This window comes from Vipera ursinii (genome assembly GCF_947247035.1).
Source record: "Vipera ursinii genome assembly, chromosome: 3".
Lineage (NCBI taxonomy): Eukaryota > Metazoa > Chordata > Lepidosauria > Squamata > Viperidae > Vipera > Vipera ursinii.
The window spans coordinates 32,529,133-32,555,773 of record NC_139516.1 but is presented as its reverse complement, the minus strand read 5'-3'; the positions used below and the strand labels follow the sequence as shown (position 1 = coordinate 32,555,773).

At 40.0% G+C, this 26,641-nt stretch overlaps 1 protein-coding gene across 2 annotated transcripts in view; it reads left to right on the top strand.

Moving 5' to 3' along the window:
- Positions 1 to 26,212, top strand: part of MTCL2 (microtubule crosslinking factor 2) — a 55,171-nt gene extending 28,959 nt beyond the window's left edge. For both annotated transcript variants that reach the window (XM_083357616.1, XM_083357617.1), the window contains 11 exons: positions 4,730 to 5,959; positions 7,101 to 7,277; positions 8,083 to 8,208; positions 8,870 to 9,100; positions 10,507 to 10,614; positions 14,985 to 15,152; positions 20,005 to 20,256; positions 21,230 to 21,301; positions 22,087 to 22,157; positions 22,719 to 24,117; positions 25,522 to 26,212. In XM_083357616.1, coding sequence (XP_083213742.1) covers positions 4,730 to 5,959; positions 7,101 to 7,277; positions 8,083 to 8,208; positions 8,870 to 9,100; positions 10,507 to 10,614; positions 14,985 to 15,152; positions 20,005 to 20,256; positions 21,230 to 21,301; positions 22,087 to 22,157; positions 22,719 to 24,117; positions 25,522 to 25,671 — 3,984 coding nt within the window. In that variant the 3' untranslated portion in view covers positions 25,672 to 26,212. The remainder of the gene's footprint in view (positions 1 to 4,729; positions 5,960 to 7,100; positions 7,278 to 8,082; positions 8,209 to 8,869; positions 9,101 to 10,506; positions 10,615 to 14,984; positions 15,153 to 20,004; positions 20,257 to 21,229; positions 21,302 to 22,086; positions 22,158 to 22,718; positions 24,118 to 25,521) is intronic.
- Positions 26,213 to 26,641: the final 429 nt, after the last annotated feature.

Genomic DNA, 26,641 nt, shown 5'->3' with positions numbered 1-26,641 from the left:
TCCAAGTAAATTATATCTACAGCATTCCTCTGGTTCACTAGTTTTGTCACTTGGTCAAAGAATGCAATAAGATTTGTCTGGCATGATCTGTTTTTGACAAACCCATGTTGGCTTTTAGTGATAACTTTGTTCGCATCAAGGTGTTCGCTGAATTGTTGTTTGATTATCTTTTCCAGAATCTTCCCAGGTATTGAGGTCAGGCTGATAGGTCTGTAGTTTCCGGGATCTATTTTCTTCCCTTTTTTGAAGATGGGAACTACATCAGCTCTCTTCCAGTCCTCTGGTAGTTCCCCAGTGCTCCAGGATCTTTAAAAAATATAGTTCAGCGGTTCTGAGATCACGTCTGCCAGTTCCTTGAGAACCTTGGGGTGTAATCCATCTGGTCCTGGTGATTTGAACTCGTCTAGGCTGGACAGGTGCTCACTTACCATTTTCTTGACTATCTTAACTTGCGTTTCTGTTCTGCTTTTTATGGCACTGGTTTTGGTAGGTTGGACTGTTTTTTCCCTTTGTGTAAAGACAGATGCAAAAAACGAGTTAAATAGTTCTGCTTTCTCCCTGTTGCTTGTCACCTTCTTGCCACTGTAATGCTTTATAGAGGTACTGTCCTTCACAGCTTAATTTATTGTACTTTTTTTTGTCCCCCATAGATTCTATGGTATAAGTTCACTATTGTTTGGGATTTTTTAAAAATGTAAGTTACCATGGGTTATATGATTATCTAGAATAATATAAGCTTTGAATAAATAAATAATGCTGTCAAAAGAAAGAAATAATATATTCCCAAACAAGTTTTACTTCAAGCTCAAGTAAGATTGAAGCCTGATTTTGCATACTGCCATGTTTTTGATTTTTAATAACCTTGATAAGAGTTTCCAAATGTCCCATTATAGCATATTTCAAGTTGAGATGCATATTCAGAAGATTATGTGTTGCTTTTATAGAGGAACTGAGTATGCTTATTGAGCACAGCTGAAGTCAGCTAGTGATTTATGCCCCAAGCTAAATCCATTATTATCTAAACTTACTGTATGGAGATTGAAGTGTCAGTTGCATGATTTTCAGCATGATTTGGTGCACATAGCCATCCCTGCTGATCTATAAAACCAAAGAGGATGGCTCTGAGATCCTGGAAAGTTATGGTGTGGCAGCTAGAAAAAGTAGAAAAAAGTGTCCTGGAAGAAGGCAGTAGCCAACTATTTCCATATTGCTACCAAGCCAACTACACGAATGTGGCCACAATTTATCATGGCAGATTATCTGGACCCTTTTCAGTTGGGACCCGGTTTTGGATATGGGACAGAAATAGCACTGGCTGTACCTTTAGATGAATTCTGGCATGGGTGGGATGGGGTAGTGCATCGAACCTCATCCTACTTGACCTCTTGGTGGCTTTTGATGCCATTGATCATGGTACCCTTCTGGATTAGCTCAGAGGGTTTGGGGGTAGGTAACATGATATTGTACTGGTTTACTTCCTTCCTTTAGGATCAATTATAGTCAGTAATAATTGGGAAGGAGAGGAGAGGTTTCATCTGCAGCCAGTGTGTGGTGCCACAGTGATCAGTGGTTTCTCTTCTCCTTTTCAACATCTACATGAGGTCATCACATGGGGGTAAGGTGTCATTAGTATGCTGATGGTGGCCAATTATATATTTCTAACTCTGGTGAATTAAACAAGGTCATGAATATCTTAGTTTAGTGCCTGGAGGCTGTAAATGTCTGGATAGGAAAAAACAGTTTCAGCTGAACTCTCACAAGATTAACTAGTTTTGTGTTTGGGAACCTGATGATTCCAGGACTACACAATCTTTGGTGCTGGATGGGTTGCATGACCTCAAGCAGACCCAGTGCACAAGTCCTCCTAGATTTATGACTCTTGTCCCATGAGCAGGGGGCAGCTATGGCTACGAGGGCCTTTGCATAGCTTTGTCTTGTATGCTGATTGTGCCTGTTCCTGGATTGGTAGTCCCTGCTTATAGTCACTTATGTTCTAGTCACCTCCAGACTGATTACTGCAATGTGCTCTACATGGGGCTTCCCTTGAACAATATTTGGAAGTTTCATATGATGTAGCTCCCAAAGATCGCACCATTTAAATTTGACACATCCATGTAGTTTTCTTAGCAAGGAGTATGTTAACATCTATGTTATATTTTAACAATCCAAACCCCCAAAATTGATGGGGAAAAATAACTTCAGATCTCTTCCCAGTTGATGTTATGTCATCAGAGTATCAATTATGCTCCCCAGAGGTCAGACATGAAAAATATCAAACTGTATCTCCCCAGTGAAAAAAAACCTAATTCCCCTGATTAAATCCATTAAGGTAGAGGTAAAGGTTCCCCTGCATATGCGTGCTAGTCGTTTTCAACTCTAGGGGCCGGTGCTCATCTCCATTTCAAAGCCAAAGAGCCAGCACTTGTCCGAGGACGTCTCCGTGGTCATGTGGCCAGCATGTTGTTGTTGTTGTTAGTTGCGAAGTCATGTCCGACCCATTGCGACCCTATGGACAACGTTCCTCCAGGCCTTCCTGTCCTCTACCATCTTCTGGAGTCCATTTAAGCTCACGCCTACTGCTTCAGTGACTCCATCCAGCCACCTCATTCTCTGTCGTCCCATTCTTCTAGTGCCCTCAATCTTTCCCAGCATTAGGCTCTTCTCCAGTGAGTCCTTCCTTCTCATTAGGTGGCCAAAGTATTTGAGTTTTAGCTTCAGGATCTGGCCTTCTAAAGAGCAGTCAGGGTTGATCTCCTCTAGGACTGACCGGTTTGATCGCCTTGCAGTCCAAGGGACTCGCAGGAGTCTTCTCCAGCACCATAGTTCAAAGGCTTCAATTCTTTGGCGCTCAGCCTTTCTTATGGTCCAACTTTCACTGCCATACATTGCAACTGGGAAGACCATAGCCTTGACTATACACACTTTTGTTGACAGGGTGATGTCTCTACTTTTTAGTGTGCTGTCTAGATTTGCCATGGCTTTCCTCCCGAGGAGCAAGCGTCTTTTAATTTCTTGGCTACAGTCCCCATCTGCAGTGATCTTGGAACCCAGGAAAATAAAATCTGTCACTACCTCCATTTCTTCCCCATCTATTTGCCAGGAATTGAGAGGGCCAGATGCCATGATCTTGGTTTTCTTAATGTTTAGTTTCAACCCAAGTTTTGCACTCTCCTTCTTCACTCGCAACAAGAGGCTCTTTAGTTCCTCTTCACTTTCTGCCATTAGAGTGGTATCATCTGCATATCTTAGGTTGTTGATGTTTCTTCCGGCAATCTTAATTCCAACTTTTGATTCATCTAGCCCTGCCTTTCTCATGATGTGCTCTGCATATAAGTTAAATAGGCAAGGTATACAGCCTTGCCGGACTCCTTTCCCAATTTTGAACCAATCAGTGGTTCCGTGTCCAGTTCTCACTGTTGCTTCTTGGGCCGCATATAGGTTTCTCAAGAGACAAATAAGATGGTCTGGTACGCCCATCTCTTTAAGGACTTGCCACAGTTTGTTATGATCCACACAATCAAAGGCTTTAGCATAGTCAATGAAGCAGAAGTAGATGTTTTTCTGGAACTCTCTAGCTTTCTCCATGATCCAGCGTATGTTAGCAATTTGGTGGCCAGCATGACTAGATGCCAAAGGCATCTAGCTGTTACCTTCCCACCATAGTGGTCCCTATTTTTCTACTTGCATTTTTTTACGTGCTTTCGAACTGCTAGTTTGGCAGAAGCTGGGACGAGTAACAGGTTCTCACTGTGTTACGCGGCACTCGGGATTCGACCCGCCAAACTGCTGACCATCTGATCGACAAGCTCAGCGTCCTAACCCACTGAGCCATTACATTAGCCTAATTCCTAAAGGTAGCTCTGTGTTTCATTTCAGTATTAAAGACTCCATTGGAATTGGTAGCTAATAAAGTCAAATAAATAAATGAATAACAACAAACTGAGGAAAGTAGCTTTGTGTCTTTTTGCTGAAGTCTCTTGATATTTGAACTTTTTAAAGAGATATCCAGCATTTGAACAATCAGGACCCAGAAGCAAAGATCTGACATGGAGACATTTATTGAACATAGTTTGTAGGATATGCTCATAATTCCAAGGAAACATAACTACTGGCTTGCCTCAAAGAATAAAAGTGAATTGATCTTTAGTGAATTTCTATTCCCCCCTCCCCCAATTTATGCTATATTTCAATCTGGTGCAATAGAATTTTTGTAATGATAATGCAACAATGCAGTACATTTTAAGAATTGAAGAATAGTTGCTTTTTTTCAATTCTGGCTGATGCAACATTAAGCTGTCAGTTGTAGCTGAATGCTCATAGTGTATTGGACATCTGGAAAGAAGGTTTGAGTGCTTACTGGAGACATTCTTTTCTTCTGAGGGTTTTCTTAGAGCTTTTATTCCATGAGTTATGTAGGCAGGAAATGAACTAATTTTATAACGGTCTAACGGTCACTTTTAATGAGATAATGTTCCTCAAGGGAAAATGAAAATGTTATCCAAGAGGAACTGATCTCGTTTAGGTTATATGAAAACTTCAAGTTCTCCAGCACCAACCCCAACTTTGGCTTCTCAGTATAATATCAATATAAATGTAATCAATTATAGTATGCCAATGTCAATCTTATTGACATGAAAGATCAATAGTCTTTCTAATATACAGTGATTTGTTAAAAGTACTATTTTCTTTTGGTAATGCTTGCATCATTTATTTATTTTTTTGATCCTAGGAAGACAATGCAGATCTCAAATGTCAATTGCATTTTGCTAAGGAGGAATCTGCTCTAATGTGTAAAAAACTAACTAAGTTAGCCAAAGATAATGACAGTATGAAGGATGAGCTGACAAAATACCAGTCCTTGTATGGGGACCTGGAAAGCTCTCTCTCCATAGAAGAGCTGGCTGACTCACCTCACTCCAGAGAAGCTGAACTAAAGGTCCATTTGAAACTTGTTGAAGAAGAAGCCAATATTCTGAGCCGCAGAATAGTAGAGCTTGAGGTTGAAAATCGAGGACTGAGGGCAGAGATGGATGACATGAAGGGGCAGGGAGATAAAGACCTTTTGGGACAAGATATCCAGTTGGCATTCTCCATGGCAAACAATGGAGATTCTGGGGAGAGTGTGACAGAACTCAAGCGGCACTTGCAGTTTGTGGAAGAAGAGGCAGACCTGTTGAGACGTTCATTGATGGAGCTGGAGGAACAGAATAAGCTCCTCATGAATGAGCTCAATAAGTACAAGTCAGATCATGATCTGGATATTACTTTATCTGAGGACAGCTGTTCAGTGATTAGCGAGACTTCTCAAGAAGAACTGGTCACTGCCAAGGCCCAAATCAGTGAGCTTAGTGGCAAAGTTAAGAAGCTACAGTATGAGAACCGAGTGCTACTCTCCAACTTGCAACGTTGTGACCTTGCCTCTTGCCATACCACCCGACCCATGCTGGAGACAGATGCTGAGGCTGGTGATTCTGCCTTGTGCATCCCAACCTCGCTTTGGAAAGAAATTCCTATTGGGGGAGAAAATGATGCAAAGGAGAAAGTACATAGCAATGGCTTCAGCAAAGCTCATGAAAGCAGCCCCAACCAGCTATCCAAATGTAAAGACTTTGAGACCCTCCTTGACATCAGAGATCAGGCTGCTCTTGTCAGCAAAGCTATTGATGTCCTGATTTCTGATGCCAATGGCTTTACCTCTAGCCTCAGACTTTGCATGGACAACGACTGTGCACAGCTAGTTTTGAGTGAGGCAATGGACAATGAGAATACTACAGACTCCAAGCTGATCAATGCTATATTGATGCGGCTTGGAGTCCTGCAACAGGAGCTAAATACCTTTATGAAAAAAGTGGACGGTATTGGTGGCTGCTTGAAAGATCAGCAGGATTCCCTACCAGGTTCCAGCTCGCAGGATTCCACCAAAGAAGCTCTACGAAAAAGTCATGGTGCTGAATTCCAGGTGAGGGTTTCTCTGAGTTGTTGACAGTGACTCCCTTGCAGTTATTATTGCTTTATTTGCTGTACAGTACTGTTTTTCTTGCCTTAACCAATCAGAACCTGACCCTGTTAATGTAACTTCCTTTTTCTACTTTCTCAGAGTGAAATGACAAACTAACAACTAGTTCACTGCATGGAACTGAGGCCACTAACAAGATAGGACTCTGGTTTAGCAGAGTGTGCATGGGACAGGAGTTTGCCTAGACAAATGCATAATATATTGTAACCCCAACCCAAATCTATTTCATATGTAGGGCAGAAAAATCAAATCATTGCCCTGCCAGAAGGGGACTATATTACAAGATAATCAAGACCTTTTCAAATCACTTCCACATATTGATAGATTTGCCCTGACATAGTACCCATTTTAAAGTAATTTTCCAAAGTCAATTCAGTAAGAGAAAACATTAGCTTCCAAGGTTTTTGTTTGACATAGTAATTTTGGAGAGGTTGACTGCGATACCTTTGCCATACGGTAAATATAATTTGAGTTTGTCAAATGCGTGCACTTTCCCTGTTTAGAATGGAGAGATGAAAGTATGCTTGAAACTGCACCTCTGGAGACAAACTTTGTGTTTGTCTTGGCTAAGATAATAACCTACTTAGGAATATTCAGTCTTGTAGACCGGACCCTGATGTAGCAAGAGAAAATGTAGTGACCCAAGCTGGATACGAAATGCCTTGGCCCTTGTGGGAAATGGTTTGGGAGAATGGCTGAATTGCAACCTCCTGAAGCACACTCCAAAATTTCAGAGTTCTACTTTTGTGCATGCACTGGCCCCCTCTGTTATTCCAGCTAGCCACACCCTCACCCCTAGCACTGCATGGCACCATAACTGGTGTTTGCACATTTTTTCCCTCTCTCTCTCTCTCTTTCCCCCTCCCCAAACAATCCAGCCCACGTGTCTGCTCATTTTGTGTCTCCTTTTATTTTCCACTTTATCTTCTGCCACAGTAGTGAAGTTCCTCTTCCTCTTCATCCTTTTTGTTGTCTTGTAGCTCTCTTTATTGTTCCTGAGACCCATTTGTTTTGTTTTTGTTCTTTCTTTTCTTTTCTTTTCTATTCTTTTGGTTTGTTCTCATTAACTTGCCCATGCATGCAGCAGTCTGACTTTAGGGAGGCCCCAGACTGGGATGTCGGGGAGAGCAGGCCCTCTGATCTATATCGCAGCCCCAGCAGCAGCAGCAGCTCTGCCGCCATCAATTCAGAAGCCAACATGGGACATGACCAGAGCTACAAGTCATACCAACGAGAAGAGAAGGATTCTTACGTGTCTGAGGTATGTGCTGATGTTCCTAAAGGAAGAGAGGATGGCTGGCTGGGGACTCTGGGAAGAGTTACTTGGCTGGAAAAGTATTACTTAATTATATATAAGAGAGGAAAAAAAATAAAGGCAAAGTTCTCATTCATCCACCTTTCCATTTTCAGTTCTGCTAAATCTTTTGGAAGAGCCAAATTGGAATATGTAGATATTTACATGTCAGAGATCTCAGTAATCAGCAGTATGTTAAGCTGAATACATAGATAATAAAAAAAATGGCTCACTCTGGTGTTCATCCTGCTTGTTGGGTTACAGCACTGTGTTGGCTGCAGATCATGATGTTTCAGCCAGCATAATACATTGGGAGAGCACCCTAGTGAGGCAAACTGAAGTATAAAATAGAAAGGATTTGAAGGAAGATTTGCTGACTTCTTGTGCAAAATTACAATTTGAAAGTTTTCAATTGCAGGTTTAGAATATGCAATAAACTGAGTACATGGGGCCATTGCTGACAATTTTTCCAGATTCTTCCTTTTATGTTACTTTCTAGAGTTCTTATATATAGTAATTGTTATATTAAAGCACATAAAGATACCTCACTGCAAAGGACAAGTCTTATATTTGTGCACAAAGATACGTAAAATGACAAATGTTGCTCCCTCCGTATCATAAACAGCTTTTTTGGGCATCTTCTCCCAAATAGCATAGAGTTATTGGTGGTTTGTCACGATACGTCCTCTGTGTCATGGTTCTGATTAAAAGACACATCAATGCAAACATTGACACTCTGACTACAGTATTGGCTGTTATATTGTCCTTGCAGATCAAGGAACTGCAACTAGTTCTTTCTGAAGCTAATGAGAGTTTGAAGGGCCTACAAGAACAACTTTCCCAAGAAAGGCAGCTGAGGAAAGAGGAAGCAGAGAACTTCACACAAAAAATCTGCCAGGTTAGTGGTATTTGTTTGGAGTCATCTTCTGGGATCCAAGAAGAGCTTGCAGCAACTTATCAGAGAGACTGGTGCAAGCTTATTCCTTATGCTGCTTCAACCATTTTGCAGTTGGATGCAGGCACAAAATAACTCTGTTCTGCTCCCTCTGGTTGCCAACAAATAAGCAAATGTTTTTATTTGGTATCTCTGGATGTTGGAAATGTATTGCCATGAATCAGGCGATAGCAAGTGTACAGTGATACTTTTCTACTTGATAAATATTTGATGATTCTCAGGTGTTAACTAGAATTTGTGGAATGAACCCTAGATGCTTCCAAACAAAGTTGGACTGATGTCTGAAAGCTTTGGTTATTTCTTTCTCCCAAACCAGCCTTATTCTGAAAAACATTGCCCAGAACATTTTTAATAGTTGAAATTCCTCTCACTGTATTTTATTGCCATATGCTTTAAACATTTTTTTGGTTTTCCATACCAAGCATTTCAAATATTTTTAAAAAGAAAACATTAGTGAAGGAGAAGAAAATATTCATGCTTCCCATACATTAGATTTTTCTTGTCCGCACTCTTGGTTACTTTGATTCAATGTGAACTGACTTTGCTGGCACACACACACACACCCTTTGTGTAATGTTCTCAGTTTCTTCCCATGTTTCATCAGTTAAAGGATGATCACCAGAAGGCCCTCCTGAGAAGAGAATTTGAGCTGCAGAGCCTGAACCTTCAGAGGAGATTGGAGCAGAAGTTCTGGAGCCAGGAGAAGAACCTTCTAGTACAAGAATCCCAACAGTTCAAACAGAATTTCCTGCTTCTTTTTATGAAGCTCAAGTGGTTTTTGAAGCATTGGAGACAGGGGAAAACCTTGCAAAATGAAGGCAGTGATTTCTTGGAGGTATAGTAATGTTTGACCATGAACTTCTATATCTGTGTAATCAAAATCTTCAATTGACATTAACAGAGATAACTGTGACATTTGCCTTGAGTGTACTCTGTTGTTTTGTTAACATCTTTTATCATCTTGGGACAAGGTTGGGTGCTATCATAGTTTAGGCTCTGTCAAACATTCAGGGAATGGACCTTTTATTCCTTCCTTCTTACCTTTTTTTAAACCATTCACTCTTTGAAGGCAAGAGTTATTATCTAGCTCAGGGGTAGGCAACCTTGGCTCTTTTATGACTCGTGGACTTCAAATCCCAGAATTCCTGAGCCAGCCATACTAACTCAAGAATTCTGGGAGTTGAAGTCCATGAGTCATAAAAGAGCCAAGGTTGCCTACCCCTGAGCTAGCTTTTGGCATTAGATAATTTTCTCAATAGTATATCTTGGTGAAGGTCAGCAATTGAGATGCAAGGCTTAAATCAGCTTTGTTTAAATTCTTCATGCATATTTCAAATTAACTTTGGCTGGAACATACGTTCTATTTATCCTCCTCTCTGTTTTGAAAATGGGGTATTTATGATCTTTAACACACTGTAAAACCACAGTTCACTCTAGATCATCAACAAAGCCAGTAGGGAGAGATGTGACACTTCACCATTTGGAGGGGTTCTTATTCCTACTCTACTGCAGGGAGAACAATCACAAGTGACATAAAAAGCACGTGGAGACTTAGATATGCATTTTTACTTCATTAAATTATGGTATGGGAATGAATCTGCAGTGAGGCTTTTTCACGAATGTGGAGAAAGCACATTATATGAAGAGTTGTGTAGTAGCATCTCTACCTTCCTTGAAATCTTGTTAGCCTCATTCTTGCCTGCCTCCATATTACTTTCCACACTAGGTGGAAAGGGAATTATTTTACCTGACTGATAAGGTTTTATTGAATTGTCTTGGCTCTGGACATAAGGAGACGCAAGGCCACATTAGATGAACAAAACAGTCTCTCATCATTATCAGAGCAACATATTCATGCTAATTTAAATAGAATGCATAGTTTGTGTGCAGCTGAAAAATGGCAGGCTTGGCAACAACAGCTTCTTTATATGCCAGTGTACTGTCAAGTCCCAAAGGATGATTCTTTCCAGGCAGAAATGTCTAGAAAGGTGCCTGGTACAGAAACATGAGAGAGAGGGTGATACCAAACATAGCTGTGATGACATGGCATGAAACATCTCTGTGTGGCTGCTGCTTATTGTAGCATCCCACTTTGAGGTACAGGCTTGATCTGTTGACAGTTCTCAACCTGTCACCTCTGCTTGAAGGGTCCAGTAGGCTCTGTACTAGCAGGTTCTTTTCAGACAACAAAGCAGGCAATTTAGTTATGATAGGCCCCTACTCACTGTTTGCTCTTTTTAGGTGAATAGCATGAAAGAACTATATTTGCTGATTGAAGAAGAAGAACTGAGCCCACAGCAGCAAGCAGATAATAAGACATACACAGGAGATCTTTGGTCCCAGAACATGGTAAGATGGAATAGGAGACCAATGGAATAAAGAATCCATTCTGTATAGAATTTGTGATCATTTACATTCCCTCTTAAAAACACTTATTGTTTGGTACATCTCTGAATTAGTTGAATTTGAATGTATGAGCTGACTGACTGAAAAATGTGCTGTCTGAAGTGACGCAACAGTTTTGTTCATGGCAGCTATGCAAAACTTTCATATCACCACAAACTGTATGCTTTTCCTGATGACTTTACCCATTCAGATGTAATCAATATTCAGCTATCAAAGTATCCTAGCCCATAATCAAAGCAGCCATATCGCATCTGAGATTATGATGAAAAAATCTGCAAAAGCATTTGTGGAAAGAAAAGTTGCAGCTGAGGAGTGACACGGTGAAGCTCCAGAGATTCAGGAATATATAAATCTGCTTGTTTTTATCTTTCATTGTTTTCTTTGTGAACCAAAAGTTTCATTCACAATATGCATTCAATACCCAAGTATATCTACAAACTCAAAGCTTAGCCTGGCAGATTAGTTTTGAATTGGTCTCAGAAAAACTCTGAAAAACTGAGATACTGTATCCACTATGCATATTATCTTATGTAATGTGCCATTGATTGGTTCAAAATTGGGAAAGGAGTCCGGCAAGGCTGTATACTGTCGCCTTGCCTATTTAACTTATATGCAGAGCACATCATGAGAAAGGCAGGGCTAGATGAATCAAAAGTTGGAATTAAGATTGCCGGAAGAAACATCAACAACCTAAGATATGCAGATGATACCACTCTAATGGCAGAAAGTGAAGAAGAACTAAAGAGCCTGGTGTTGCGGGTGAAGAAGGAGAGTGCAAAACTTGGGTTGAAACTAAACATTAAGAAAACCAAGATCATGGCATCTGGCCCTCTCAATTCCTGGCAAATAGATGGGGAAGAAATGGAGGTAGTGACAGATTTTATTTTCCTTGGCTCCAAGATCACTGCAGATGGGGACTGTAGCCAAGAAATTAAAAGACGCTTGCTCCTTGGGAGGAAAGCCATGGCAAATCTAGACAGCACACTAAAAAGCAGAGACATCACCCTGTCAACAAAAATCCGTATAGTCAAGGCTATGGTCTTCCCAGTTGCAATGTATGGCAGTGAAAGCTGGACCATAAGAAAGGCTGAGCGCCAAAGAATTGAAGCCTTTGAACTATGGTGCTGGAGAAGACTCCTGCGAGTTCCTTGGACTGCAAGGCGATCAAACCGGTCAGTCCTAGAGGAGATCAACCCTGACTGCTCTTTAGAAGGCCAGATCCTGAAGCTAAAACTCAAATACTTTGGCCACCTAATGAGAAGGAAGGACTCACTGGAGAAGAGCCTAATGCTGGGAAAGATTGAGGGCAATAGAAGAAGGGGACGACAGAGAATGAGGTGGCTGGATGGAGTCACTGAAGCAGTAGGCGTGAGCTTAGATGGACTCCAGAAGATGGTAGAGGACAGGAAGGCCTGGAGGAACATTGTCCATAGGGTCGCGATGGGTCGGACACGACTTCGCAACTAACAACAACAACAACAATGTGCCATTCCCATCTAATTCTATAAGTTACAACAAGGCCTTGCAAGTTCCAGATAATTAGCCTTCTCATACTTTTTTGCACTTTGTAGCTGAGTGTCATCATTTGATTCAGTTCAAGTGTTTTTGGAAGCCCTTTGTGTTAGAAATCTTCATTTCATAAGCTACAAATTATAACCATAAACATCTGTTTTTATGACATGCTTTGAGTGGTCTTATGTATTTCATCTTTCCTACATCTCGATTCACAGCCAAATGCATAGGAGACAGTGCATATAGTGTATATGATTCAAACAACTGGAAATTAATACATATTAATAATTACATGGGATGTTGGTAACAATATGATAGTAGAGAGAGCACCCTTGTGACATTCTGATGGTCCAATTTTCAGTCTTGGCATTTCCAGATAAAAAGATAGATGGTCCATATAAAGTTGCATGCAAATCTTTAGGCACTTCTGGTTACATTGGATATTTTAGTGAACCTCTAAATGACTATGAGCTTTCTCAGCCTCTATATAGTACAAACACAACATCTTTTCACAAATTTGAACGCATGTTATTTAAGTGTGATTGTTTTCAGATTGTATAAGAAAATAAGAGTTTGATGATGAGCATTGAAATTTTTATGGCAAGGGGAAAAAAATCCATGAGTTAAACATAAGCTGTTAGAAGATGCAAAGGAAAGAGAAGGATTGGATCTACCTAATTTTAAATTATATTTTGTATCTTGTTGGTTAGTTTGGATGAAACAGAGGGCATTGCTGAGAAATAGAAGGCCTTTGGAATTAGAAAGGCATGATCTGAGATTTGAGTGGCATGGATATTTGTGGTATAACAAAGCTAAGGTTAATGTAGATTTTAAAAATCATGATATAAATACAAACTTAGGTGGTGCCCAAAACCCCTTTGCGGCTTTCTACACAAGAAGCATTTTATAGACGAGAAATGATAAGTAAACACAAATGGTTAACTTATTATGAGATATTAGAATTCTTTCAAGGGGGCTGTAAAATAAAATCAAGGGGAGATTTGGTAGCAGATGGATATACTAGTCAATTGATTTCTTACATACAATTATTATAAAGATTTAATGTAGACAAATAATGTATGATTTTTGAACACTGTAATCTGAGTTGGCTACAAATACATACACTAATTTAGAGGATCTTAAAGATTAATATATAATTGAAACCAGAGACTTTTCTTTAGGGATTGATGAACAAACAGATGGAACAAAGTCACAGAAATTTGTTTTTTATACATAACTGCATCAAAATTCCTATATGTAGAAAAGTGGAAAGATTCAGTCCTACCCACAATGGAGGAACAGTTGATGAAGATGATGGAACATGCCGAGATGGCCAACCTGATGTCCTTAATTAGAGAGTGAATATCTATATTGATGGGAAATCCCTTATAGATTTTTTTGTGTAAAACAGAAAAAAAGCAAATTTGCAATTTATGATTAGAAGAAATAGATAATAGGAAAAAAGGAAAGTTGTTTTCTTGTAAACATAGAAACATTTTTATTGATACTTATGATTGCTATAAAGATAATCAGAAGCAAAAAATGAAATAATTGCATAAAGTATGATGGGCAGGCTTTCCCTACTATGTTCAAAAACTGTTTTTACGTTTATAGCCCACCAGGGCTTTTTTTCTCATAGAACGCCCAGAACAGAGTTCTGGCACCTTTTTTGGATGGAACCTTGTAGGTTAGGCAAGGCAGGTTGTATAACATGTGTGAGTTCTGGCACCTTTTTTTTTAACAAAAAAAGCACTGTAGCCCACCCTGTCTTCAAAGAATTTATAATAGTAAAAAGTGTCTCCTTCCCTGAATAATAAACCTTTGAGGTAGGTTAGTTGAGCGGGAATGATATAGTCAAAGCAAATTTGAATTTTGGGCACTTTAATCCTAGTCCAACAGCATAGACCAGGGCTTTTCAACCTTTTCACCCATTGTACCACTTTTAGGATATGGCAACTTCCGAGTACCACCAGTCGCCTAACAAGGTGTCAAAAGCTTGATGACCAAAAAAAAAAAAAAAAAAGAAAAAAGAAAAAAGGGATGAAGTACAGGTAGTTCTCGACTTACAACAGTTCACTTACTGGCTGTTCGAAGTTACAATGGCACTGAAAAAAATGCCCCCCAAGCCACAGCCGAGCAAGACACCTGCCTGCCCGCCCAGCGGCGCTCTTCCTCCTGTCCGAGGTTTTCACTGTTGTGAGAATTTCTGTTGAGGATTGACAGCGGGGGTGGGATGGGGGTTGGTTTTTATTCCCCCCATCTGTTGGGTGGTTGCAGCAGGTTTTGGTCACTTCACATGACCCTGGGACACTGTGACCGTCATAAATATGAATCAGTTGCCAAGCATCTGAATGTAAATCATAAGACCCTGGAGATGCTGCAACATTTCAGCTGATCGGCGCTTCTTCTGGGCTCAGCAGAAGCACCATGATCAGCAGTGAGCTCCAGCTGGAGCCTGGCACTGATCCTGGGGCTTCCACTGAGCCCTGACAGCCTTGCAGCTCCAGCCATCTCTCGGTTAGGCTTGTGCGGTGCTGCCACCGGTTCAGCTCATTCCTCTCTCTCACTGCCACTTTTCTAGGATGGTTGTGTACCACCTGCCAGGTGCCAATGTACCACAGGTGGTACCCGTACCACTGGTTGAAAAGCTCTGGCATAGACATCATACCACCTTGCTTTTCAACATTAGCATGTTGCTCCTTCAAAATTCTTTCTTTTCTTTGTGAAACTGATATAGTTTGGTAATGTTTTCTTCATTCTACTATAAGAACTTCATATTTTTGTTTTTGTAATTTTTTTAGCCCAATGAATATACCAAGACCTTGTCAGATATGAAGGTGATCTTGAAGGAGCTGTGCACAGAACTACGGGAAGAGAGGAGAGGCATGAACGAACTGCAGCAACAGTTTGCCAAAGCCAAAGCCACCTGGGAGATGGAGAGAACTGAACTCAAGAGTCTTATCACTCAGGTTAGAATCCAAGAAACATGTTTAGCACCAGATATCAAATTAATCAAATAAAAAACAGTTTCTCCATTGTAATGTAGCAACATATAGATGGCAATTGCTGTGTTTGTAACTGCTGCAAAGAAGATTGAAAGATGCTTCTTTAGATAGCTTTTTTCTTGCTTTTTTGTTAGTCTTTATTTTTTATTTACTCTTTTATAATCCTTTCCTATTCATCTATGTTTTTGTAGTTTTTAAAATCTTTGTAAAATCTTTTAATAAAAGATAAAAAATGGAACTTATGAACTGAGTCTTAACAGTGTGAATAATTTTGAGGATCCTGGATATAAGAGTTCTAATAAGCCTTGGTTGTCTGCTGTCAAATCCCTAATTGTATTGCTCTTGTTCAGAACAAGATTCAGAACAAATCTGAAACTTCTGCTATAAAAAGGAATGCAACCAGGATTCTTTGGTTAGCCACAGAGTAGGCTTAAATGCTCCTCTTTTTAAAATAATCTTTTCTGTTGAGAAAACTGGTGAACAAAAATGTTGGAAAAATAAACTAGTAAAGCCAGAGACTGGAAAAAGTAACTTGAAGTTAAAAGAGAGAACATTTAGTACAGTATATGTGCACAGAGGGGATTGTTTAGATCAGGGGTCTTCAAACTTGGCCCTTTTATGACTTGTGGACTTCAACTCCCAGAATTTGTAGGAGTTGAAGTCCAGAAGTCATAAAAGGGCCAAGTTGAAGACCCCTGGTTTAGATTAACATAATAGGAGATGCAAGAGAAATCCTCTTTTCCACAGTAGTCTTGAATAGTGGATGTGGAATTAATTGTTTGTCCCAGCCAAGCTGACTGCCTTGAGATATACTATCAAACCGGAAGTTGTAATATTATTAGACAGGAAACACAGTAAACTGAGAAAGGCTGTTATATGGTTATCTCACCATGTGGTTTACTTTCCTAGGCTTTGGGGCAAGAAACAGCATGTCATTGTCATCAATGTACATCTAGTATATTAAAATATATGTACATATGAATTATACAGTATATTTCAATATGCATAAAGCTGTGTTCCTTGGTTATTTTGAAGATATTTTTAAAAAAACTTTGGTTGTTACTACAAAAGCAGTCATTATGTGCAATGCTTCTGCAGATGCTTAGCGTTGTCAGTGTTTTAGCCATTGAATCTAGAAGCTCTGGCATTTACTTGAGAGGTGGCTATCCCATCTGCCTCCCTGTCTGCTTGCCTGATTTGTGAACATTAAAAAGCTATTCTATTGCATCAACTGGAATATTTTCAAAAATTAAAGACATAACATCAAAGATAAAACAAACAGGATAATTTCATAAGAAAACTGCAAGGAATTATATAGATACTATAAAACATGACTTAAAATATCAATAAAGCAACAGATAATAAAATTTAGAAGAACAACTGTAATATCAAAAGTAGACGTTCCTAGTCTAATTCCTTCCACCCATCCACCTCAACATGAGGCTTTCCTGATGGATAAAATTGCATTGTAGTTCATATAGAAGTTGTCCAAAGTTGCTAATGAGTTGTAAAGAGGTGGGCAAATTGAAAGAATAGGTTTTGTCTCCTGGGTTTTGATGTAAGCACAAAACCAGAGAAGAAGCAACTTCCGTGAGCAGAGATTTTCTTCGCCTATTCGGTTAAGGCGAGCAAATAAAATTTTCACTAATAAGTTTTAGGTTAGGTTACTCACATCAGTTGAGAAATTACCCATAAGCTGTCTCTGCAGTGCCCAGACTTAAAGAATGAATTTCAGCCTGCTGTTACAGAAGACAAATAGATGCAAGAACATAACAACCTGAGAAAAGCTGTGAGGGAACTTCACTTTTGGCTTTTGGAAGACTCCTCCTTTTCAAGGTTATAATGATGAAACCCCAAGAAATGACCCACTTGTTAGTAATTTACTCTGGAGACGCCATTATTAGATTTTTCATGGATTCCCCCAGATTCCTACCAGTTACTTACCCAGAATGGCATCTGCATTAAACTGCTATTATTCATAAATGTAACTATCTTGTCCAATTATTATCTGAATAGAATAATTTCCTCTTCAGCTGTCTGAGCTGTCAGTTTGCAAGGGAGCCTGGGGACAAGTCTTTTAGAATTCATTCACTCTTCTCTGGAGCTGCTGCAGAAGGGCAGAGCTGTGGCCTTTGCAGCTTGTGTTTCACCCCTGTGTCCTTCACATCTTAGTCTCTGGTTGCACAAGTGTACTATGAAAAAGAATATTTGGATTATGCTTCATTTGGAAATTCCTCATTACTACTTATCTTTGCTTGCTTAATCTCTCACAATGAGAGCAGCGGTCAGGCAAGACTCAAGAGTCAGACTGTTAACCTCCCCCCCCCAAAGGATTCTCCCTATTTTCAAGCTAATTTTCCTAAGCAACAAATTATTCCACAATTTTTAGTTAGTGTGTAATTAGCTTCACTTCTAGCAGTTTCATCAAATGCTGCAATCTCACTTTCATCAATGGATTTCTCTGACATCTGGGTGACCATATGTCCATTCCATTAGGCATATGGCTTGAGGTGAATGTCACGAGTTTGGGGATTTGCCTGCATCAAGAGAACCAATAGCTTTAATGAGCTCATCATTCCCAAGACTTCATCACATGCTCTGTTTAGGATTAGTATTTGCTTTAGTAATGTCTTCCTTTTTAGTAGCCTTTCTTAATAGCTGTACAGATTTACAGTTTGACAGAAATATGGATTTAGGACTCAGATGAATCTATTCTAATTATTTGTTATTCATCACTTTTCATCCTGATATGGCAGTGGTCCTGTTATTTGTAGATTTTGCTCACAGTTTGTTAAGAGTTGAAAACTAATTCCCTAATAAAACCTTTACTTCCATCTGTTACAGGAATAATGTTTTTGTGTGACATCAGAATCTTGTCTCTTATCTTACTATTCTGAGATAAAAGTATGTATTTTTTTCTGCTTAATTTCCAAGAAAATCAAGCTTATCACATGATTCCTATCAGGGCAAGGCAAGGAAGGCATTTCTGGTATACTTTTTTTTTCTTTTGGTGAACAGCCAGGAATTGTGAAGGAAAAAGGGAAACAATTCTTGCAGTCCAGTAGAATATGGGACTATGAAAGGCTTGAGTCTTACCTCATTTTGACTGACTAATCTATCTTTCTTTTCTGCTTTGGAGGAAGAACATGAAATGCTCTATCTCCCTAGATCCTAATCAGTCATTTTTGCCATAAAATCATGGAATTAATCTGTTTCTATTCCTGCCTGACTTTATGGCTTCAAGAAGGACAACTCCAGCTTAGTCTTCCTTTGAAATCTATAGATAATATATGAACTTAAAAATGTGATATTGCTGTTGTAGTCTGAGACTACAGATAGGTTTTTATTTCATTCATAAATTCCCAGGAGCTCAGAAACTTTATGTCTATGGAGATTTTCAGTCATCCAGGTTATAGTTGTCCCAAAGATGCTTTTTCACGAGGCAACTGGACTTTCTTGTTTTTCTTTGAAGACGTTTCGATTTTCATCCAAGAAGCTTCTTCAGCTCTGACCGGATGATGGAGAATGTTTCCCCACCATCCAGTAAGAGCTAAAAAAAGCTTCTTGGATGAGAAACAAAACATCTTCAAAAAAAAACCCACCCAAGAAAGCCCAGTTGCCTTGTGAAAAAGCATCTTTGGGGTAACTCAGAAACTTTAGAAACTTTACAAATGACATGAAATCATATTGGCAAGAGGGGAAAAGTGATAGAGCAGCATCAAATTAAATTTGGAAGAAAGAAATAAGAGAAAAGGTGATTAAAGCAATCCTAATCATGGCGTGGCCTGGTACTAAAAAAATGAATTACTCCAGGAAGTGAATTTGGCAGTTTTGGTGCCACCCAGCTACCCACACTATTCTCTATACCAGTGGTGGTGAACCTATGGCACGTGTGCCAGAGGCAGCACTCAGAGCCCTCTCTGTTGGTACGCGCACCACTGCTGCCAGCAGCCGGTCCATCATGCCATCACACTGCCTGGAGCAGGAGCCCCGCCCAGCACAAAGGAGGCAAAGTGGCCATCTAGCAAGCTCAAGCAAAGCTGGTAGAGCAGAGGTCCCCAACCATTGTAGATTGATGGACTGGAAGAAAAGGGAGGGGGAAGCATTTTACATGCATGCATGCACGCACGGGGCTACGAGCATGCACACACTGCAAATGGAGTAGGGTTAGTGCCTGCACAATACTAGCCCTGCCCCGTTCTTGCATGGTGCAGCGTCTTGTATCTGCACCCTGCAGTGCTGCGGCGGCCGTTTTTGCACCTTGCAGAATGGTGGCTCATTTTTGTGCCCCCAGGTTTTGCGTGCCAGAGGCAGCACTCAAGAGGTGCCTCCCTGCCCTCCCCCCGAGGGCACCACAATGCTGATGCGGTCCTGGCACTTTGCGATAAATAAGTGGGTTTTGGGTTGCAGTTTTGGCACTCGGTCTCTAAAAGGTTTGCCATCACTACTCTATACTGTAGGTAGTTAATGCTATCCCGTTACGATGGGATTACAATGCTCAGAATTCACAGCTTGCATAATCTTAGTAATTTACTAATCTTGTTGGGGAGTAGCAGTTCTAGCTCTTGATTGCTGGTTTAGTTTGGCTCTTCCCACTTTAATCCCAGGATTTTGGAGGATGGCCTTCTCCAGCCTGCTGCCACATCACATGTCAGACAATATCATTCTAATCTAGAATGACTGCTTGGAGGGGAATAGGTCGATAACAAATGCTTTGAAGAGGGAAATAAGCCTGAAGACTGAAATGGTCTTGCTCATCCCGAACTGCAGCTGCCAATACCTTAGTTTTAATTAGTTTTATTTTTTGTCCTTGCAGTTAGAAACTAAGACTGGAAAAGGTCCAGCAGAACGTGCTCTTTCTGAGTGGAAAACTGCTCTGAAGAGGGAAAGGGAAGAGCATCAGCATCTCCTAGCTGAATCATATAGTGCTGTTATGGACCTGACCAAGCAACTTCAAATCAATGAGAAGAACTGGGACCAAGAAAAGCTGGAACTCTTGGACCGTTTTAAGGATGAACAGCAGCAGGCAGAGCAACAGGTGAAAGAACTGCAGAACAAAATTAACCAGGTAGGAAACAAGAATGAGTGTGAAATTTGTTTTGTCCTCCTAGCTCACTTTTTCTTCTTCTTCTAATAAGCATGATTTTAATACCGGATACTGGACAAGAAGTCATGTGTCTTTAAGAATATGCATAGCCCAAAATGGCTTCTTGAGTTCAAATAGCTGTTTAGCATTGGAGTAGTAATTCATAATTTTTGGATCCCCACTTTTTTTCTTCCTATTCTTAGGACTGTTGTGAGGAGGCAAACCACATGATCCCTATTAGAGAAAGGGCAGGATGAAAATATTGTGTACATAACAATAAACAATGTCAAGGTGCCGGAGCAGGCATCTCTGCTCAGTGCTAAAAATAAAGTAAATCAAATTATCCAATTCTTGTGAGATCATGCAAAAGAATGCCAAAATGGTACATACATTGGCTATATAGATTGCCAGGTGCACTTTCAGTGAAATGGCTGTTTTTTCATGACATAGTTAACCTTAGTTCATCGATCCCCTTTTTACAGCATATGCCAGTAGTACATATGATAGATGCACAGGGAAACCAGGAGTTCTTCCATCTACCTCAAAAACAGCTAAGAGAATGTCACTTCCTAAAGATGTTTTTTTAACATTACCAAATGACTAAAGTAAAAACTGTACGGTTGACTTGCTTTGAGTTGGCAGCTCCATGGGCAAAGTTGGGAGATGCTTACTTCCTCTTTCTGAATCTATTTGATATGCCATCTCATCCTTCTGGTTGTGATCCGCGTGTGAAAAAGACAGGAGAGAGAGAGAGAGAGAGAGAGAGAGAGAGAGAGAGAGAGAGAGAGAGAGAGAGAGAGAGAGAGAGAATGAATCAGAGTTCCCAAAGCAGTTGTGATTTTGCCAAGTCAGGAGGTCTCTGCAGATATTGTTAAAGCAGATAAGAATATGAAGGACAAATGAGTGCTTATGAGCAGGCTGAGCATTTGTTAACTTTGTTTTGTAAACTATTCAGCTTCAGAAAGGTGCCAACCGATGGGCCTTAAAAGCCTCTGAAATGGAGAAGCATGGTGGTAGCTGGAAAGAGGTAAGCTGAATAAACATTACTTTATTCTAATTACAAGATTTATAAGAAGGACCGATATTGGGCTTATTCTTATGATTTAGAGGCTGCCCAGTTCTGGATGGCATACCCTTTAAAAGCAGGAAACATTAAAATAGGAGTACAAATCATATGCATCCAGAAGAAAAAGGCATACTTGAGTAATAAACAGAAATCATATAGGGACTCGATAACCAACCCCAAGAACTGGAGAACAACCAGTTTTCAATCACTTTTTGAGCCTTTTAAGTGGGAACCTTATAGTATTGTTCTTGAGACAGAACAATATCAGCTGTAATCATAGGCTGGAAATAAAGGGTAGGTAATGATCACATTCAGAGATGTGAACTTGCTAATGACTTTTGACTAGATCTTTGACTAGCTCTAGGACTAGATAGATCTTAGTGTGATCCAGCAAGCAAGTAAAGTTTAAGATTCTTTCTAAGAAACAGATAACATTTTTGAAATTCTGGATCTCTGGGTTATACTTCCATTACTCATGTGGTTCATAATTATTATCAAGAAGAAAGTGTCTTTGAACTCTTTTGGCTATTTAAAGGCAAACTGCTAAGCTTGTAAGCCGCCCTGAGTCTTCAGAGAAGGGCAGGATATAAATGGAATTAAAAATAATAAAAAAATAAAAAAAAAACAAGTAAAGTTTTAAATTCACATAGAGAACTGATACGACTTTTACTTTATCTGAATTTCTCCCTTCCTGACACAAAATCATAAAAGCACAGTTGATAAAAGCTTCTTTTATATTTTTTCAGACCCTCAATGAGAAAATCACTGACAAAGAGATGGCTTCTGAAACTGATATCAAAGGAAGTAATTTAAAAAGGTAGGATAACTGTTGACAGATGACCAGTCTATTTTTCAGTGGACATTTACATTTCATATTCAAAAGCATATTTTAAACAGAAGATGTAGTGTTTTTATTATTTTCTGCACACATAAGAATCTGTGTCTTATTCTGATGCCATTGATAATTTGTATATTAGCATAAAATATCATTTTTGTGATCAAAAGAAAGTAGCATCTTACCAATAACCCAGAGCATGGTAGTGCTTTTATTCTACTCCCGTGCTGAAAATGTCATTTTGATGATGGCACTGTTTTTAAATACAGAATTATTAATAGAAGCACTGAGTTTTCTCACTGGCTAAATAGCATAAAGCATGAGAAATGGAATCAGGTCTGCAAATTCTACCTACTTTCTGTTCATTGTCACAACAACACCTATTTTTGCTACATCCTTAGACATGTTAAAAGATTAATTGGAAAATGACAGGGAAACTGACAGAATTGACAGGAAAAAAAGTAGACATCACATAGGTAGGACACATAAAATTCTCAGTCCGAAAGTTAGGTTGTTACTCATTGCTTTCTCTTGTCTATTTAGGACAAAGTCAGTTTCCTCCATGTCTGAATTTGAAAGTTTGCTTGACTGCTCTCCTTATCTTCCTGGCAAAAGCAGCACTGTGATCATAGACAATGCCCACAGCAAAAAAGGATCTCCAACTACACAGAAGATCACTCCTGAGAACTTTGCTTGTGTGAACAGTAAGCAGCCTACACCCCTGGTTTCAGAGAAGCTGGATGCTTCCCCTTGTGAATGTATTCAGACAAATGACTTACCTACATTGGAACAGACCCAGAAACAAATGCAGAGGAGCTACACAGCTCCAGACAAAACTGGGATCCGCATATATTATAGCCCACCTGTTGTACGAAGGTTGGAACCTCCTCTAGTGCACAACAGAGAGGAGAAGATCATGGTTGAGCCTGGTTTTCTGTTCACAATGGCTAAGCCCAAGGAGGAGTCAGACAGCTCAGAAAACATGTATAGTCGATGGTTGTGTAACTTTTCCAAGCAGCATCGGGAATTACTCGATGGTAGTGCTGTTAGTGAGAAAGCTGTAGCTCCAGTGTCCAAATTCCCACCATCCCTGCATGACCTTGAAATTTCTGGCAACATGAGTGATGACATGAAGGAAATCACCAATTGTGTTCGTCAAGCTATTCGTTCCAGTTCCCTTGAAAGAAAGGTTAAGAGCACCTCTAGCCAGACAGTGGGATTGGCCAATGTTGGTACCCAGACTATTCAGACGGTCAGTATTGGCTTGCAGACAGACATACCCAGAGGAAGCATCCACAGTAGTAAGAGCTGGTCTCCACGAAGTTCTTCCCTTGTGTCAGTGCGCAGCAAGCAGATTTCAACATCTCTGGACAAAGTCCATTCCAGGATTGAACGGCCCTGTTGCTCTCCCAAATATGGTTCTCCCAAACTCCAAAGAAGATCATCATCTAAACTGGATAATTCCAAGGACCGAAGCTTGTGGAACCTCCATCAGAGTAAGCAAAATGGCTCAGCCTGGGCTCGGTCCACCACTACTAGAGACAGTCCAGTTCTAAGCAACATTAATGATGGCTTGTCTAGCTTATTCAATGTTGTGGAGCATTCTGGGAGCACAGAGTCCATATGGAAGCCTGGATGTCAGGAAAGTAAAGCCAAGCCAGAAGCACCTAAATATGGTTTAGTGCAAGAGTTTTTCCGGAATGTGTGTGGTAGAACTCAAAGTCCCACTTTGGTTCCTGACAAGAAAGAGCCAGTTGGAGGGGACAACAGTAACAAGAAACCAGAACCTTCCTCAGCAATGCTCCAGCTTTTGGAAAACACCTCTAAAAAAACTACAAAGCAGAGCTGCAATGAGGAACCAAAGCTCTCCAGTCTAAGCCAAGGAGGCAAAGACAGAACCTTAAAGGAGACTGATGCTGTTTGTGCTACTATTGCCAACGAGGTAATATTTATTACAATATATGGAATATATCTCTTAATAGCAGAAGCAAATCAGTTTCTAGCCCCCTTCCCAATGAATTAAAATATATCATATAGGATATTTTCCATCCACTAACAATGTGAAGGCCAAAACACAAAGATGTCAATGGCTTTCATAATATTTTGGTGTAGACTGCACAGTAGTTAAAAAAAATTCAGATGAGTCTGGCAATCATATCTGTCTAGGAGGCTTGTGGAAGATACTTATTCTAACTGCATGAAACCAAGGAATGTGTTAATACGTGCCTTTGACACTTCACTTTTTTCCAGATCAGGATTAATTTATAGTCTGGACCTGGGGTCTGCAGTCTTGACAACTTTAAGACTTGTGGACTTCAGCTCCCAGAATTCCCAGACATTGATTTCAATAACTACTCTTCTTCTTTCATGCAATGTCTGTTTTAGGAGTGATTACCAATAACCTGAAGTAAAGACCACTAGGTATCAGGCATACTTATATTAGAGGTTGGGCATATATTGCAGCCTTAATTACCTTTTATATATTACATTTTATTTGTCCAGAATAATTTAAATATACAATCTTTGACAAATAGATCTAATTTCATACTGGATGTATGTGATGAGATAAGAGTATTGTAGTAAGACTTACTCTTTCCAGTTTTTACTTATTTCTTCTCTGGGCTTCCTTGCTATATCTATCAATTTTTCTAGCTGGGAAGCCTACGGAATCTCTCGGTAGTGCATTAATTTCTCTCTCTTGGTACACTGCTACCTTCTATTTTGCTTTGGCGTACCTTTATTTCCTCCCAGCCTCTCCTGGACTATCCCTTAGATTAGATACTAATTAATATCTAATTAGTACTAGATTAGATACTGTCTACTATCAGTTGGGTTACATGTATGTTCCCAGCAACTCAACAGTGAGAGGAAAGTGGTTTCTAAAGAGCAATGCTGGAAATTAGCAAACAGTAAACACAAAACAAGACAAATTTGTAGCCTGTAGTAAAGATTACACAGAGAATAGAATGAAAATAGGAAAAGTATACAGAGCTATAAATACCAACTTTCAGCACAAACAAACAAAAAATAAACTTTACTTACCTTAGCTTGTCACTCTTCCTTCCTTCATAAATTCTTTCATGAAAAATGAACATTCAGTTATAGCTGACAAGTTTTTTCACTGAACAGTTCTATCTCTTTCTTTTGCCAAGAAAAGGGAAACTAACTTTATGTAGTTGAGTACAGCAGGCCTCAGTATGATGTAGATGAGAGCACAAACACAGCATCCTGCATAAAGGAATTTACTGCTATGGGTAATGTGAAGATTCCTGCTCTTAACCACCATCTCAAGTCTTCATCTGAACCTGTTCTTTTTCCACTCAGTATTTTTTTTTTCTCTTTATAGGATATTGCTTGTGATTGCAGCTCTCAGTCATTGACTTCCTGTTTTGCTCGGTCATCACGTTCAACTGTCCGACATTCCCCTTCTAAGTGCAAATTGCATCCCCCTGACGGCAGCCGGGTGGAGGAGAAAATAGGGCCCTCAAGTGAGTGAGAGGATCTACAACTGATGATGGAAGAACCACTCTGCCCTGAAGCTACCAATCTCTGGCAGTTCTAGGACTGGCCGTTCCTGAGCCAGCCACAGCTGAGGAATGTTGCTCTTTCATGGTTGGAGCAATAGCTTCTGTCTTCTTGTAGCTCATTGAGGAGATCTGACATACAGACCCTATATGGCATAGCTGGGGACAGAATGAAAGTCTCTCTTGTCTCTGGAAACCTTTCTATTCCTAACTGACCACTCACAACAGGAATTTGAGCAGTGAGAGTTGAATGCTGTGCTGTGGTTCATGACGTTGGATGTTTGCGTGCCTGCGAGTGAGTTTTATTTCCCAATTCAAGGAGATGCCTTTTTTTCATTCGGGAACGGCATTATGGGAAAAGGCATCAGGGAATACTGTGAGCTGATGTATTGTGCTGACTGAACTGCCTGCTTAGTCTGTAGGGAAAAAAGCATCAGAGATTAAGAGGTGCTGCTTTCAAGAATCAGATGCTTATAACACAGAGAAGGAGAGAGAGAGAGAGAGAGAGAGAGAGAGAGAGAGAGAGAGAGAGAGAGAGAGGAGAGGGAGAGAGAGAGGGAGAGAGAGAGAGAGAGAGAGAGAGAGAGAGAGGGAGAGAGAGAGAGAGAGAGAGAGAGAGAGAGAGAGAGGGCATTTTTTAGCCATCTGCAGCAACCACCAGCACCGGGGAAACATGGCGCACCTTGCTTTCCTGGTCCTATGCATCAGATTTCCTGTGACAATTGAAAACGGAGATGGATTTTCATCTTTAGGTAGTAGATATCTTCTCTTTAGTTTAAAACAAGTATTAGTCACCGTTTCTGTGCTTGAATGGCCAGAGTATGGGTAACTCTAGGAAATTTACAACCAAGAAATGCTGAAACCTCCATGTCTCCACACGGCCTTATTTCCCTAATGCAGATGATGGTGCTATATAATTCTTAAGAGAAAGTATTTCAATCT